Genomic DNA, 15371 nt, shown 5'->3' on the forward strand with positions numbered 1-15371 from the left:
ATTCTTTATTTTGATTGGCTGTTGAGTATTGTTGCCATGGTAGTTACCATTGGATGGCACAGTTACCATAATTGTAACTTCTATGCAACGGTCCCCAGATCGCTCAATTCCAGGTCTGAAAATGCAAAATCTCCCTGGTGCCAATGCAAAACATCTCCCCCGCTCCCTCGTACAGATATTCCAACTCCAAGTGTTGCCCCCCCCCCCCCCCCCCCATCGTGAAAATGGATCGACGCCGCTTAAATAAAGTACATGTGTTTCGCGCGCGCGCGCGTCTGTGTGTGTGTGTGTGTGTGTGTGTGTGTGTGTGATGGATTGTGTTTGCGGTAGATGATGAAAATTTTTGGTCAGAAATCATCGTGACAGAGATTGAGGAATGATTAGCGTGGGAAATTAACACGTACAAGTCTTTATGAGTATCAGGCGGTATCGACCCCGTTTGCATATACGAGGTTCTTACGTAAGACCAGGGGTGTATGTTCTGAGGATCAAAGTTTCATCTTTGCATAACAATCGTCACGTTTGTTTATTGAAACGAAGAACGAAGCTGGCCCTGCCTAAAAGGAACTCAACTCTTAGAGTTTGTACGTGTACGACCTGCCCCCGCTGTAATTGCCTCATGCAAATAGTACAGCCATAAAACGACTGTAGTAATATACACGCGCGGGATATGGTGTTATAATGAAGACATTACTTATACTGGCAGTTTTTACTGTCCTCGAGGCGGTGGATGCACAAAATCCTCGAGTGTCAGTCAATGAGGGAATCCTCGTCGGAAAGACTGTCCGCTTCAGCGAAGACACGTACATCAATAAGACGCGCGATGTTGACGTGTTTCTGGTAAGTCATTATGAACCGATATACGGTCATATTTTAATTACATCCTGTCTTTGCGATCCTCTAAAAAAAATACGAAGAAACAATATGAGAATAAGGTAAAATTTCTCAGTGAAATGGGGAGCAAAAGAATGAATATATCATGTGCTCTCATTATTGTGGTTTTCACAATTTTCATGTGATTACAAAATGATTAATGATTAATGATTAAAGGGTGTGTACAGTTCTGGTTGAGGTGAGGATTTAGCTTTTAACGTTTTGCGAGATATTCAGAAATCACTCTGAGTTGTCAAAGAGCATGCAATTCTAAGGGGTATCAAAAGTGTATTTGATGAAAATCGGTTTTAAAATGGCTGAGATATCCAAAAACAAGGTGAAACAAAATGATCCTAATAAAAGGCGTGGCCTGTCGCCTTTTATTATCATCACTTTTTTGAATATCTCAGCCATTTAAAAACCAATTTTCATCGAATAAACCTTGAATCCTTAGAATTACATGCTCTTTCATATTTCATAAAAGGTTTCTCACTATCTCACTTACGAATGTTCAAAACATGAATCCCCACCTCAACCAGTACTGTACAGTCCCTTTAAAGATTACGTTTATTTCATCTACAGGGAGTGCCCTATGCCAATCCGCCAGAGCGATTCGCTCCGCCACAACCAAAGACTTCATGGGCAGGCGAAAGAAATGCTAACGAGTTTTCAGCGGCCTGTATGCAAAATACGTTCCTGCCTAACACGTACCCATCTACGTCTGAGGACTGCCTGTACTTGAACATCTATGCCTCAAATCAAAGGGTAACAACCATAGCATTAAAACATGGTAGGCACGTGTACGCACACACACACATCCATACATATACATATACATATACATATACATATACATATACATATACATATACATATACATATACATATACATATACATACATATTACATACGCGCGCACACACACACAATGAATGTGCGTGTACTAATATGTTCTGAAAGAAATGACTTTGTACAAGGGTGTAAGATAGCACAAGCATCTTTTCTTACTTTTTAGTACGATATTAGGTCGACTCCCGGAAAGGATGGTATTATGGTTTTTCTTTCATAGCAGTTTCTTTGATATCTCTTTAACTTGTCAGATTTAAGTGGAAGAAGCTCAAGATCACCCTCTTGAGACCATCTGCTTAAGCTGTCAATTCAATTCAATTCTGATAAAATTTTATTTTCAATAACACATGTTTGTTATCGATATAAATTCAAAGAAAACCAAAAGTACAATGTATTACCAAAAAAAAAATGCATTACACTTATGGAATGAATTGTTCAAAATAATAGCGAATGGGAAGAGAGACCAACGTAAAGAGACAAGCTTGTAGGAATGTGGGCCACGCAATACAATAAAGGAGAGACTGGGGGAGAGGAGGAATATTAAAAGGAAGCACGTGTCCGCAGCAGATGCTGACTCATTGGCATGGACAAGGTAATTGACATTAGAAAAAAGTTATGGAAACAAAATGAAAATAAGAAAGAATGTAATCAGAAATTATCTGAAAACCAACCACATCTGTCTTTAATTTTCTCTTGAATACAGCAAGACTCGGTGCATCTTTTAGATAATCTCTTCATTGATTGAGGACTGTACTTGCTGTATGTCATTGATATTGGATCAATATTGTATTTTTAATTGGTATATGTTGTATTCTTTATTTGGTTTATATTTGTTTTTGTTTACCATTTTCTTCTTTGTTGAAATGTTTGAATATGTATATGCATGTAAATGTATGATATCTTTTCATTTTTGAAGAGCCATGAGCACTGAAAAGTGGACCTGTGCGTTATACAAGTAGCCACTATTATTATTGTTATTATTATTCTAAAGATTTGGTCCTACATAAAAAAAAGTATCCTGGGCAAAAATTATGCCGAGAAGGGTGAATAAAATTCATTGGATCCTCTTGTTGGGTACTTGTGATAACTAATATTTCTACAAAATATATTATCAAATACTTTGGGCAACTCATTTTTCATGAAACATTAATTGTCCTATAACCATCAATCTTTGACCTGCAAGAGTTTACTATTCAAAATCAATACTTCAGTTTGATCATGTGGTTATAATATCATATACAATATTCCGAGATATCGTTGACATGAAATTTAAATGACATCTATCATCTGTATAAACACACAATAATTATAAAGAAACCTTGACTTTCTTGCAATGAGTAACTTACACGCGCGATTTCATTTATTTTTCAAAGTAGAGGGTGGTAATCTGGAGGCCAAAATTTGTATTATCTATCATTATTTTATCAGCATTCACGCTTGGCAAATAATGTACACACACTAACACATTAAAGAATTGAATTTTCAAGTGTCTTTGTTTGCACATAATTACCTTACACGGGGTGTGGCTCCGTGTGTATATTTTTATCAGCATATTTGCGAAATATCTGTTCACGTCTTCGGTTTCAATGGGGAAGGGGATGGAGTTCTACTTCTTGGAGCAATATACCAGCTATACACTCCAACTGTCAACAAGGACTCAATGTAGTTCTGGTTTGGTTGTCGAGGGAATCTAGGTTATTTTCGTTGTTCTGCGCAGGTAGAAGGAGACAGACCAAAAAGTGTCTCATTGTCTGCAGCCTCTTTGCTGTCGCAGACAATTGCACCGTTTTTATACCCGGCCTATATAGGGCCTTGCAACGTCCAGTCTTAGATCTATAAAGATGACTGAGGCACGGTGAGAAAGAACAAGACTCGTTAGAAGTCCAACTGAAGATCCAACTAGACGTAGGAAGGATTTACGTAATTATGTAGGGCGCTTTCCGTGTGACTGGACCACGAGGCAAGAATCTTAAATGACGGTTGTCAGTTCAGGCATGGACAAACTTGAGGAAGCTTCTAGATTTAAGCCTCTTTTCTGTCATTTCTTGGTTTAAAAGAGAGTGGAGTGGGTCCGTCTCCTGTGTAAGTTTCTTCGTCTTGGAAAAAACGAATTGGGTGCGACATGGTTTCTGAACGAAATCGAGATGTTCGGGACTGATTCAAATAGTGAGGTGGGAGAGGGGGTTTTTCACCCAAATACCTGACAATTATATTTGTGTGTACTTTGTGTGTACGTGTGGGTGTTTTAAATAGGTTAGAGATTGTGAATGATAAAATGGCTTTCTGTGCTATCAGATTTCTGCCGTCAATTTGTTTTTCACGTTAGGCATAAAATTACTTCACGCTTATGATATCGATGGTCATTTCATATTTTTTTATTCAAAGCAAACAGAGAAACAGTTATATGATGGATAAACAATGAATCCTCCCCCATTGATATTTTGCTAGATGATACCAAGATTTGGCATGAAGGAACAAATGCATAATTTGCACTGAATCATAATCGCTTCCTTGTCATGCTGTCAGAGGACTACATTGCTAAAGTTCATGACAAGGCAAGTTGACACATTGTTACTATGGTAGCATCCATGCACGATTTTTGAACGCGATAAACTAATATTGTAAATCTACCCCATACAAATCTTTATTTTGATAGTACTTGTCTTTGACAAGTGACGTCACTATATGTATATTAATCTTGCAGCAATCTGGTACTCCTGTGATGGTGTGGATACACGGAGGAGGTTTTGTTGGTGGATCGGCAATGACGTATGATTATAGCGGTATCCCATTGGTTACTGTTGGTGACGTCATAGTAGTAGCGATAAACTATCGCGTAGGTGTCTTCTCACACCTTTCTACAGGTAAGACCTTTCCCCAAAAATATGCAAAAGAAGCAAATGGATCATTTTAAGTTACTTGCGGGATTACTTTAAGGATAATGTAGGCCTATAGTTCAGTGTATGTACATTTCATCTTTGTTTTCAAACTAGCTAAAGAAATTCATTGTCAGTGGAATTTTGTGTCAATGCTTTTCATCTGTGAGATGTGGAATAATGCACACTACAAGTCATGTACAACCCTTCTTTTCATAATACTTTGTTGACACGCTTTGCCTTCCCAAATAACCTTTTCTGCCTATCCTTGCGCTTTGACGTAATCATGTTTTTTCTTTCTTTGTGTGTGTGTGTGGGGAGGGGGGCTAAACATTGGAATGCATCCTAGACTGAGAATTACTTCATGTTTCTTTGTATATTAGATGAATTACAAACGATATTGCAGGGAAATTACATGCGAGTTATATGTCCAACGGGGCAGAACAATAAAATCGTTTTGGAGTTTAAGTGGGAGGAAGCATATTTGTTTGGGTTTTTTTTTTTTTTGTACGGAGACAACGTGCAGTTTTACCAGGTTGGTGTACCAAAAAAATGTACATATATGCATATATATATACATATATATACAATCTTGGACCACTGCTATTTTTTCATATGATATACATCATTCTGATCACGTTAAGTTATACATATATGTTATTCATGATTCTATGTGCGGTTAAAACTATAGTCTGTCTTACCGGAAGATTGCAATCATGGTTTGAGGTCAATAAAGTACACATTAATCACAATAGAGATATATTTCATAATCTTTAAGGACCGGAATAGAAATATTAATGCAAATTTGGAAATTAATTAAATCAAATATTGTACGTAATTATACTATAATCTAATGATTTAAAAGTATGAAATTGCTCGCTTTAATCTTTAATGAATGTTTGAGTTAGAGAGATTGTAGTAATTACGTTTCTCTTGAACATTCATAATCAATTGGAATATTGAATAGTCAATCGAATCACCGTCTGCAATTTGAGTAAATCTGCAAAATAATATCATTTTAGTTTATTTATTTATTTATCATCTTAGTCATAAGAGCTTACATGGAACCTATAATCCATCAAAGATATCCATATTCCCGTCATATTCAAATATTGATATGTCGTTTCTCTGCTGGAAAGAACACATTGACCCACAGTGTGAGAACGACAGTGTGAACACAGTGTGAAATCTCTTCACACTGTTAAATTCGAGCGTTTTAACAGTGTGAACACAATGTGAGTCGTCAATTTACAGTGTGAAACAAAACATTTCTATGTGAACACTCTGTGAAAACAACACCACAGTGTGAAATCCTCTTCACACTTTACATTTGAGCGTTTTCACATAGTCGACCATATGAACACACCGTACTGTGAATACACTGTGGGACACTGTCTTTTCTTTCCAGCGGGGATGTTTCTTAAATGTGAAGTGAACTACAAAGCTTGAAACGTGGCATGTTGATGAACGTATTACAAAATAATTTATGAAAGCGAGATCTTACTTGAAGCTAACCTTGTATTAAACCCACTTTCTCTTAGAGATACGGTATTGCAAACCACACACCGTGGGCATAGTTTATGGAGTGGTCTATTTCCAAACATAGCTTCAAACTAGCAAATTAGCAACATCGCAAAAAGTAAACAGTTAACAATATTCACGAATTAAATACTCAAAGATTATCAATATTATCAATTTCGTCTGTTATTAGCCGCACTTCATGCAATATAAATTTCTTAAGAAAACAGATCAACCGCATATGCCAGTGTTTCTGCTACCTTTGAATACCTCTGAATACAAACGCCTCCAACAAAGGCCTTACATCACTCGCGAATCACTGTACAAAACCTTAAAAGTCCTCAATTACGCGGATGATCATTTTGCAAGCTATTAGGTTACATAATGTGATTAGGCAGGCAAAGGATCCAACATTATCATGATCATTCCCTGTTTTGTTATTCGTTTTCTCTCCTCCTCTGTCATCTCCCAAAACTCTCTTCGTTTATTTCTATATCAATACCACTGACCTTCTTTCCTTCATTCTCCAGGAGACGATGTGCTGCCAGGAAATTATGGTATGCTCGATCAAGTCGCTGCACTGGAATGGATTTATAACAACATCGAGGGTAAGGACTAATTTAATGAAATTCCCCCTATAACGAAGATAAGCGGTTTTAGACGCAACACCGTGGACAGCCTCCAGAGAAATCTTACCCTGCGATCGACCAGAGTAGACGCGGGTTAGCCTCCAGAGAACCGACGGAGAGCCGCCGGAAAGGGTGTCAGTGCAATATTGTGATCAGCGCTACGTCAGGTGACCAGCGCTGAGCCACACAAATTCTGTGAATTCTCCCTGTGTATTATAGCCCGATCAGACGCCATGCGAAGCACGAGACTTATGTACAGCAACAGGGCTCTGTATGGTTTGTGTACTATTTTTATACAGTCGTGACACTCATTGAGTTCTTTGGGTTGAACGGTATCTTAGTATGATCGTGTTCTGTGATTGTAAAATATTGGTTGATTTTATGACTTATGCTTTCTCTAATTTTTCTCTAGATCCTCAAGAAAAGAGAAAGAGTCTAAAATGCCTTCACACGCTAAAAAATATTGCAATGAAAAAATCAGTAGGCGTATTCAAATGGACTGTAAAGAGGTCTGTTAAGACGGGAGTTAATATTCTGTGCAACATAACAAACTTGAAATGTATTTTTAAACCCGTGCTACGAATTATAATTCTGAAACGTGCGCACATATGCAAAAACAAACGCTATATCAATAATCTTATATACACCATTCATCTACAATCAACCCTTTTCCAGCCTTTAACGGTAGCAAAGATGACATCACCATCTTCGGGGAAAGCGCCGGGTCGGCGAGCGTCAGTTTTCACCTAGTTTCCAAACTCAGCCGAGGTTTCTTCAGTAAAGCGATATTACAGGTGAGCGGCGCATTCCCAACAGCATTTATTGCATCAAGAGGACGCGTCAAACAAGTAATTGACCACAAGTGCTTGATATGTAGCGGGCAATAAGGCGAAATATCCAAAGTTGAGATGGATATTTCCCTCAAGATAAAAGGAAGTGGGCTCGGCCTCGTACATTGTGGGTGCCGCATTAATAATTCATGTATAGGTGTGACGGAGGAATGACTGCTCGCAGACGTTGCAGTATGTTCACTGATAGCCTTTAATTTCCCCGAGCTTTCGACCGAGATACCGGTCTTTTTTAAGGGCTTGGAACGTAAACAAAAAAGTAAGAAGGCAACCAATTTGCATGCGTTTGAACAGAATAAGGGAAAATAAGAAGCCAAAAGAAAAACAAAAGAAAACTAGATCTGTCGTCTTTGGGACATGATACAAAGTGTGAAATTAATAGGCAGAGGACTTTCTGAGCTAACCTCTATAGAACTTTTAAGGAGAAATAATAATAATAATAATAATAATAAGAAAAAAAATCCTTACAAAAACGGAAGGTGATCCGAGAGGATACTCGGATCACCTAATAAACAGGAATGTAGACAGCAACATGACGTTCACTACAACGGAGCGGGAATATTATGACATAAACTGGCAGATGATGCACGGTCGCATTTTGGTTTATCTTTATTTCTTTATTTGCACGTTTTTCACTGAACAGAGCGGTACTGTCATCAGTCCTTGGGCCTTTAGGAACGACACTGAAGGGGACAGGAGAATATCCCGAGAGTTGGGGGTCGCCTTTGGGTGCGACACGTCCACCTCCGAAGTTTTGGTTGCCTGCCTAAAACTCCAAGAAGCTGAAGAACTAATGACGAAAGCAGATGAGGTAAAATACGATCATAATGTAATTAAAAAAAACTTACAAAATGTTCAAAACTAGACCTAAACACAGTTCCATCCTTAGGAAAATAAAATGCCAACAGACCAACTAAGAATACCTAAAAAACCCTGAAATACCTGAAATCGTCACCTACTGCAGAATCCGCAGAGGTTACCGGATGATATACAATAGCAAACGTACTAAACTTTTAAAGCACATAGTTTATCATACTATAACCTCGCAATTGGTATAGATTAAAACTGCGTCTGATACAGGTTGGACCTTCTGCCGATTGTTTAAATAATCAGCTTCGTCCCAGGAATCTGATAGGTTGAACGGAGCTCAACAAGCTTTGCTTTTTAGTTTGTTCCATTGTTTTTCTCTGTAACATTCTCTTACTTTGATCATCATGATCATGGAGCTACAAACGAAACTGACATATCGACCGTACTATGTAATATGTTCGTATTTTTATTGTGTGTGTATATCCAAGATGGACATTATGTATTATATCATCATATTTTATTATATTTTATGTATCTTACGTCGAGAAATACGAAAATGGACTTGATATTGAATGCATGAATGAAATGCTATCAAACAAATATATGACTGATTACAGCTTTTTGTATAATTTGAATATACATGTAGTACATGTGAACACCTTTAGTGCATTCAATTTCATTTTCTTTTAACTATCTAATAGTGTAAATAAAATCATCATGGAATAAGATGAAATTAACAATTTTCATTTGAAATATCAACTAAAAAATAAAACTTCAAAACTAATGCATAGCTATCTGTCAAGTTATGTATAAGTATACATTTCATTGTAATTTAAGGTACGCAAGTGCGTGGAGGACACAGTTTTTGATAAGTAGTTCTCTGGACAATCGATAACGGCCTCACGGCATTGTTTGGTACATTTTTTTCTTATATCTGAGTCAAAGAGCAGGACTCATACACACAGATAGATGAATTACGTGAAGTTCCGATTATTTTCCACATCACTTGACCGAGCAGGACAATACAAGGGGAACAAGAAACATAAAAAAACGAAATTAAGGGACAAAGAAATGAAAGAATGTATTACATGAATACCCGAATAGGCAAAAAAGTTGAGAGAGGATAACCGAAATTATACAGTGTCTAGGAGTTTGAAGCTATACATGTGTTGAAAATACCAACTTTATAAAAGAATTTGCATTAAAGGGAATGAATATTCTAAATTAAACAAATAGTTACGATTTGGGATACGCGGTAAGGTGGAGAGCAAAATGTGTAATTTTGGGAATGCATTGCAACAAGATTTTTTATTTCTTTATTTTTTAAGATATCATTAGGATGACTTAAAACATTGTAGAGAAGAACTGCGATGTCTAAAATCGTCAGACATTGAGTACCATACAGGTCTATGGTGTCTGAAAGATTTTGACCTGTGATAAGTTTAGGAATTGCAAAATGGTACATAGTCTGTTGTATGATGGGTCGATAGGCTTTGAATGAATGCAATGTTGGAAACAAATGTAAACACGATATAGGGAGCTCATTTTAAGTATCTGTACATGAATGTTGCGGTTCACCATGAATGTTTTTCGATTGTTCCATGAACCTTTATAATCATGCCGTCAATCCCTCGTTTGAGGCGAGACCCCACTTCCATGAAGCTAATGGGGTGCTATACCTCGCTAAAGATTTTTCGTTTGGGAATTGGGAGTTGAAGTATTTGTCCATTGCAAATTAACTTTCTGCTCAGGCGTGACAAACCTGGAGGCCAAGCCAGGGTTTAATGACTCCAGCAGCTACGTAAGAGCATGATAAGGATATCTGCCTGTGGCAGACCATTCAAAGTGAACTCAATTTTCTCTATCCTTTCTAAAGTTTTCAATTTTATATTCTATTGAGAAATTCTATGGTCATCCATTTTACATTTCGAACGAAAAAATTGACCCATAGATAACGAAAATACAGGAATAAGAAGGAGAGCATTGTAGAAGTTTGTCGACACACACACACACACCATGGAGCTACATAGCCCATGCCAAAAACAAAACAATCTCCTCCTCTCGCGGGTGCCCCCCCCCCCCCCCTGGCGCTGTGGCGATGACTGATGCTTAGATTAGGCCAGGGTCAAGAAACAGGTGTTTTATATCTTTGGTCTTTAAGTCATTGATTGCCAAGATATACACTGGCATTATTTACGGGGGTGTAGCCTCTTCAAACGAGAGATTTGCGTCATAATTATAATAAAACAAATAATTGGGATTTTTATAATGACAATATAATTATACATTTGATTTTGCTGCAAGATCCCCCGTGCAATACTTCAGTCGGTGATGTGAGGAAATATGAGTGCATTAAAAATGAATCTGTGGGGTGTTTTTAATAAGATATTCTCGAACTTTCTAAGGTATCCCAATATCTCTTGAGTTTGATAAATGAACCCTGTGTACATGTGATAATCTAACAAATGTCTAACATCTTACAATTCAACACAAGACTTAACCTGCCTAAGCCTAATGTAAAGATTGCAAACTCATATAAAGCACACACTAGTCCTCACACAGTTCTTCATGCACATGCAACTACACCTCTCATATCGGGAGCGTATTAGATCAGATTGTAGATTTATTTTTTTTTTCAGTGTCAGAATCATCCCTACTGTCATATATTCTGGTGAATGTATGATATCCTTGTATTGATGCTCCTGATCTGACAGACTTACGTAACATAATTGCATATTCATGTCAAATTTTCAAATGAACTGAACCATTCTTCTTTGCTTTCTTCTAAACAGTTATAGACATAATTTTAGACTCGATCAAAATAAGCGTCTACCAGTGTACAGAAAAGTCCCAATTTTAGATGGCCCTCAATGACCTTTTTGAATGTGTAACCGTGCCGCTAGTCCGTGGTACATTGCTAGTGTTCCTTCTATCGTAATTGGGCGGTAATGTATCCCAATGACGCCTTGAAATGTATATTATGAAGATGTATTCGCATATGTCATATTTTTGTGTCACAATAGCATAACTTTTTTTCTCTCTCGTTCTATTACCACTCTGTCTCTCGATGAATTGACAGTTGTATGGCAAGGAAGGGTCTTACGCGGTTACTCTTGACGGAACATTTCTGGAAGACACCCCTATGAGCATGTACGAGATGGGAGACTTTGCAAGAGTACCACTACTCGCGGGGTTCAACAAGGACGAGGGAACTTTGTTTCCGTTCCTCTTTCTACCAGGCTATAGCCAAAACTCCATCCCTCCGGTGATCGATCGCGCAACATTCGGCTTCTTTGCAAACTTTTTCACGCGTCACTTGGTAAACGATGATATCGTTCAGGATTCCATCAATCAAGAGTACATTGACTGGACCATCGCCGATGACCCGGATGCCGACTACTTTTCGTCTGTGGTCGGTCTGGGACTCGACGCATACTACGCCGCCCCGACGGATTACGTAGTCAGGAAACACGCGAACTCCGGGGGAACGGTATACAAATATTTCATGACCCACGAGCCAACAAAGTAAGCAGTTCAGTTCAGTCTTAATTCTCTTCAGTGGGGAATAATTTGCCATCCAAAGAGGCCATCACAACATTATGTTGTTCAAATAACCAACACATGATACGCGCACGAACCCACGCACACGCACACGCACACACAAACACACACACACACACACACACACACACACACACGAATATACAAATGATCACACGTATAATATGAAAAGTGGCAGTCCAGTTATGTAGGGGAAAGAATATACTAAATACTTTGTACATATCATTATACACGTCATCCCCCCACCTTGTGAGCTAAGGGATGCACACCCTCATCCCCCTCCCCCCCCCCCCCCGCTCTCTACGCCCGTGCTTCTCTTGTCAAAACGTGAAGACTAGTCCTTTGTGGGCGTGATGGGCTCACACCTCCATTTGATGTTGTCGATAGTATTAAATAAGAATAAGATTGATAAGAAGATGACATAATACAACGCTAAACAATACTACAAGTTCCCATAAATTGAAGTCTATTTTTCAATTTCAAATGTGGTACCATCTACATAATTTTTCTTTAAGTAAATATTATCACTGTGACTGTTTATATGCCCTTTTTACCTTTAATGTCAATTACAGTTATGATGGATCATTCGTTAGTTCCACTGAAATGCATTAACTTAATGTAATTATGACATGTTCATTGCCAGGAGTATTTTCCAGTATGGAGATATCGTTCCTTCTCCGACGTGGCTTGGAGCCGGTCATGGTGAAGACATGATTTTTGTTTTTGGGATGCCTTTCATAGACGAGCTGTACAACATAAGAGGACACAATATGACCGCAGAAGAAAATTCCCTCTCCGTTAAGTTCATGGAATTCTGGACAAACTTTGCAAAGTCAGGGTAAGCTTTTGTTTTCAGTCTCCAATTTGTTTTATTTGTGGTGTGTTCATGTGCACAACAATTACTCACACATATACTCACAAATGATAATGACTTATATAGTGCTTTACATTGTCTTTCTCTCAACAGGTATAGGATAAGACGAGCAGTAGGATTAACAGGCAGTTTATAGTTACAGAACTTGCAATTTATGTCTAGTAATCCCCTTTAAAGGGGATGGCTAGTAACTGATCTGTGGGAATCAGTGGGAATCAGTGGGAATGCTGGGGGATGATTCATTTAAGGGTACATTATTTATCTATTGTTGTGTGAAAATTATTTGCTTCAGAAGGGTCTCAATGTGCAGTTTAATGCCCCGTCACTGTACAGGCATGCTAACCTGGAAACATTGATGATATGGTTAATTTGCAAATTACGATTCTTTTCTCTGTGTTGCTGGGCGCAGAGATCCCAGTAGACCCAGTGAGGATGTTCCCCGAGGAGACGGAGAAGATTTCTGGCCTCTCTACACCATCCCTGAGCTCAGTCACAAAGAGATGTCCCTCGAGCTGGGAGTGGGAAGAGCTGCGAGAGCGAGTGGATGTCACTTCTGGAATAACTACATGCCTGCTCTCATTAGCTTTACGAGTAAGTCATATTTTCACACTCATCGAGTCAATTTAAAAGAAAGTTGTATTTTTCAATCACACACACAAAACAAAACTGTCATCTTAAAGGAATAGTTTTGAAGGTTTTGGTTAAAGTGAAGATTCAGCTTTTAAATTTTATCTTGGAAGTGCCACTTATATGAAGTGTTAAAAAGCATACAATCCTAGAGAAATCCAGAGTTTATTTGATGAAAATCCGGTTTGAAATGGTTGAGATATTACCAAAAAAAATCATAGGGGGCCTACTAACCAAAGCGATCTTTAATAAAAGGTGGGTCCCACCTCTCATGTATTGCTTTATTATGGATATATATCTCAGCCATTCCAAAACTAATTTTCGTCAAATAACATTTGAATTCTTCCTAGAATTGTATGCTCTTCTATATTCTTTCATAAGAGGTTTACCATTATCTTAAAAAAATCATCATCAAAAAACCTGAAACTCCATCTCAGACGGAACTGTGCCATCCCTTTGAGCGTTCTTCAGTCCAGAGTGTCGATTATATATTGTTGACGTCATGTTCGGTAAAATGAGTAAAAGAATAATGTCGTTTACAGTGGGTGTGGAGTATTTTCGTGAATTCTTCACCACTGTGCTGGTAGTGAACTTGTTGGACATAGAGAAAAATGCAGTGGGAGTAGTGTGATGATGTTGATTATAGATGTTTGATACTTATCGATAATGTTTGCATGGTTCAGTAGATATGATCTGTTACTTCTGGTATTGTCTATAATATTGTAGGCAGCATGACTGACGAGGAAAGAGAATGGCGGGAAAGCTACGACGACTGGAAGGGGGAGATGGTAGAATGGCAGCGGGTGTTCGAGGATTACAAGCAGGGGACTACCTGTAACTAAAAGGCTTCCAACTGACTGACTGTGAATGAAACACAGCAACAAAAGAACAACAGCATAATTTCATACTACATAATGATGATCTGTTAATCGCTGCCACTCCCGGGTGCTGTTCATTATTCCGAACCTTCGGAAAAACGAACCTTTGGAATAACAAACCTTCGGAATAACGAGCTGTAACCGCCACTCCTAACGCCAGCACCGTGATCCCCGAGGAGATCCCACAACACTTTCCAAGCTGTTTCAGTCATCACTTGCATTAACGTATTCTCTTCATCTTGTTAATGACGATTAGGAGTTTCTTTTTCTTTTCCAATGATTCATACTCCCAAAGTAATCAAGTTAATTCCAATACCCGTAATGTAAGAAGTCTTAAAGTAGTGTCTCAGAAAACTACCCAGAATGTTTCTAACATCTACACTTATTTTAGAAAGAGTTTTATCATGATAAAATATTTGTCATGCTTTGCTGTCAAGTTACTAATCCTGTCACAACTCTGCTGGAAAGAACACAGTATCCCACAGTGTGAAATACATTGTGAAACACAGTGTGAAATCTTTTCACATTATTAAATTCGAGCGTTTTAACATTGTGAACACATTGTGAATCATCAATTCCCAGTGTGAAACAGATCATTACTATGTGAACTCTCAGTGAAAAACCACACCACAGTGTGGAATCATCTTTACACTGTAGAAATTTGAGCGTTTTTTTACTTAGTCGATTATGTGACCACATTTTGAACACACTATATATGAGACATTGCGTTCTTTCCAGTAGGGATTATAGGAATTCTCTGTCAACTGTAGAACCATCACGAACATGGAATCGACATCAATCTGTAATAAACTGTGTGACGCAGACGATGCGTGATTTGATTTGATTTCACTTGATTTGATTTGAATGAAAGTGATAGATGGCTGTTGGTCCCCTTTGAAGGACTATAGTTGATGCGAATAAAACGCCTTGCCTGGAATGTCTGTGGGGGCAGAACCATGCCAGAGGACTCAGGGGAACATATGTTAGAGTCACACACGGCCGGGTCACAAAACGGATGAAACTAGAGG

General features: G+C 38.2%; 1 protein-coding gene across 1 annotated transcript; it reads left to right on the forward strand.

The window, feature by feature from the left end:
* Positions 1 to 681: 681 nt before the first annotated feature.
* On the forward strand, positions 682 to 14307 carry LOC139730294 (acetylcholinesterase-like). The gene is made up of 10 exons (XM_071641170.1): positions 682 to 840; positions 1456 to 1638; positions 4427 to 4586; positions 6647 to 6724; positions 7421 to 7539; positions 8237 to 8404; positions 11483 to 11928; positions 12608 to 12802; positions 13248 to 13429; positions 14192 to 14307. The coding sequence occupies exons 1-10, from the start codon at positions 682 to 684 to the stop codon at positions 14305 to 14307; spliced, it is 1806 nt and encodes a 601-aa protein (XP_071497271.1).
* Positions 14308 to 15371: the final 1064 nt, after the last annotated feature.

The sequence above is a fragment of the Diadema antillarum genome, unplaced genomic scaffold (assembly GCF_040938485.1).
Source record: "Diadema antillarum isolate AM-2024a unplaced genomic scaffold, OU_Dant_1.0 seq00000301_RagTag, whole genome shotgun sequence".
NCBI lineage: Eukaryota > Metazoa > Echinodermata > Echinoidea > Diadematoida > Diadematidae > Diadema > Diadema antillarum.

Excerpts from the sequence above, each read along its gene's own strand:
- LOC139730294 (XM_071641170.1), top strand. The coding sequence starts at position 682 with ATGAAGACATTACTTATACTGGCAGTTTTTACTGTCCTCGAGGCGGTG. Across the intron at positions 7,540-8,236 it reads TCAGTAAAGCGATATTACAG|AGCGGTACTGTCATCAGTCC; the intron begins GTGAGCGGCGCA and ends TTCACTGAACAG. Across the intron at positions 13,430-14,191 it reads TGCTCTCATTAGCTTTACGA|GCAGCATGACTGACGAGGAA; the intron begins GTAAGTCATATT and ends ATAATATTGTAG.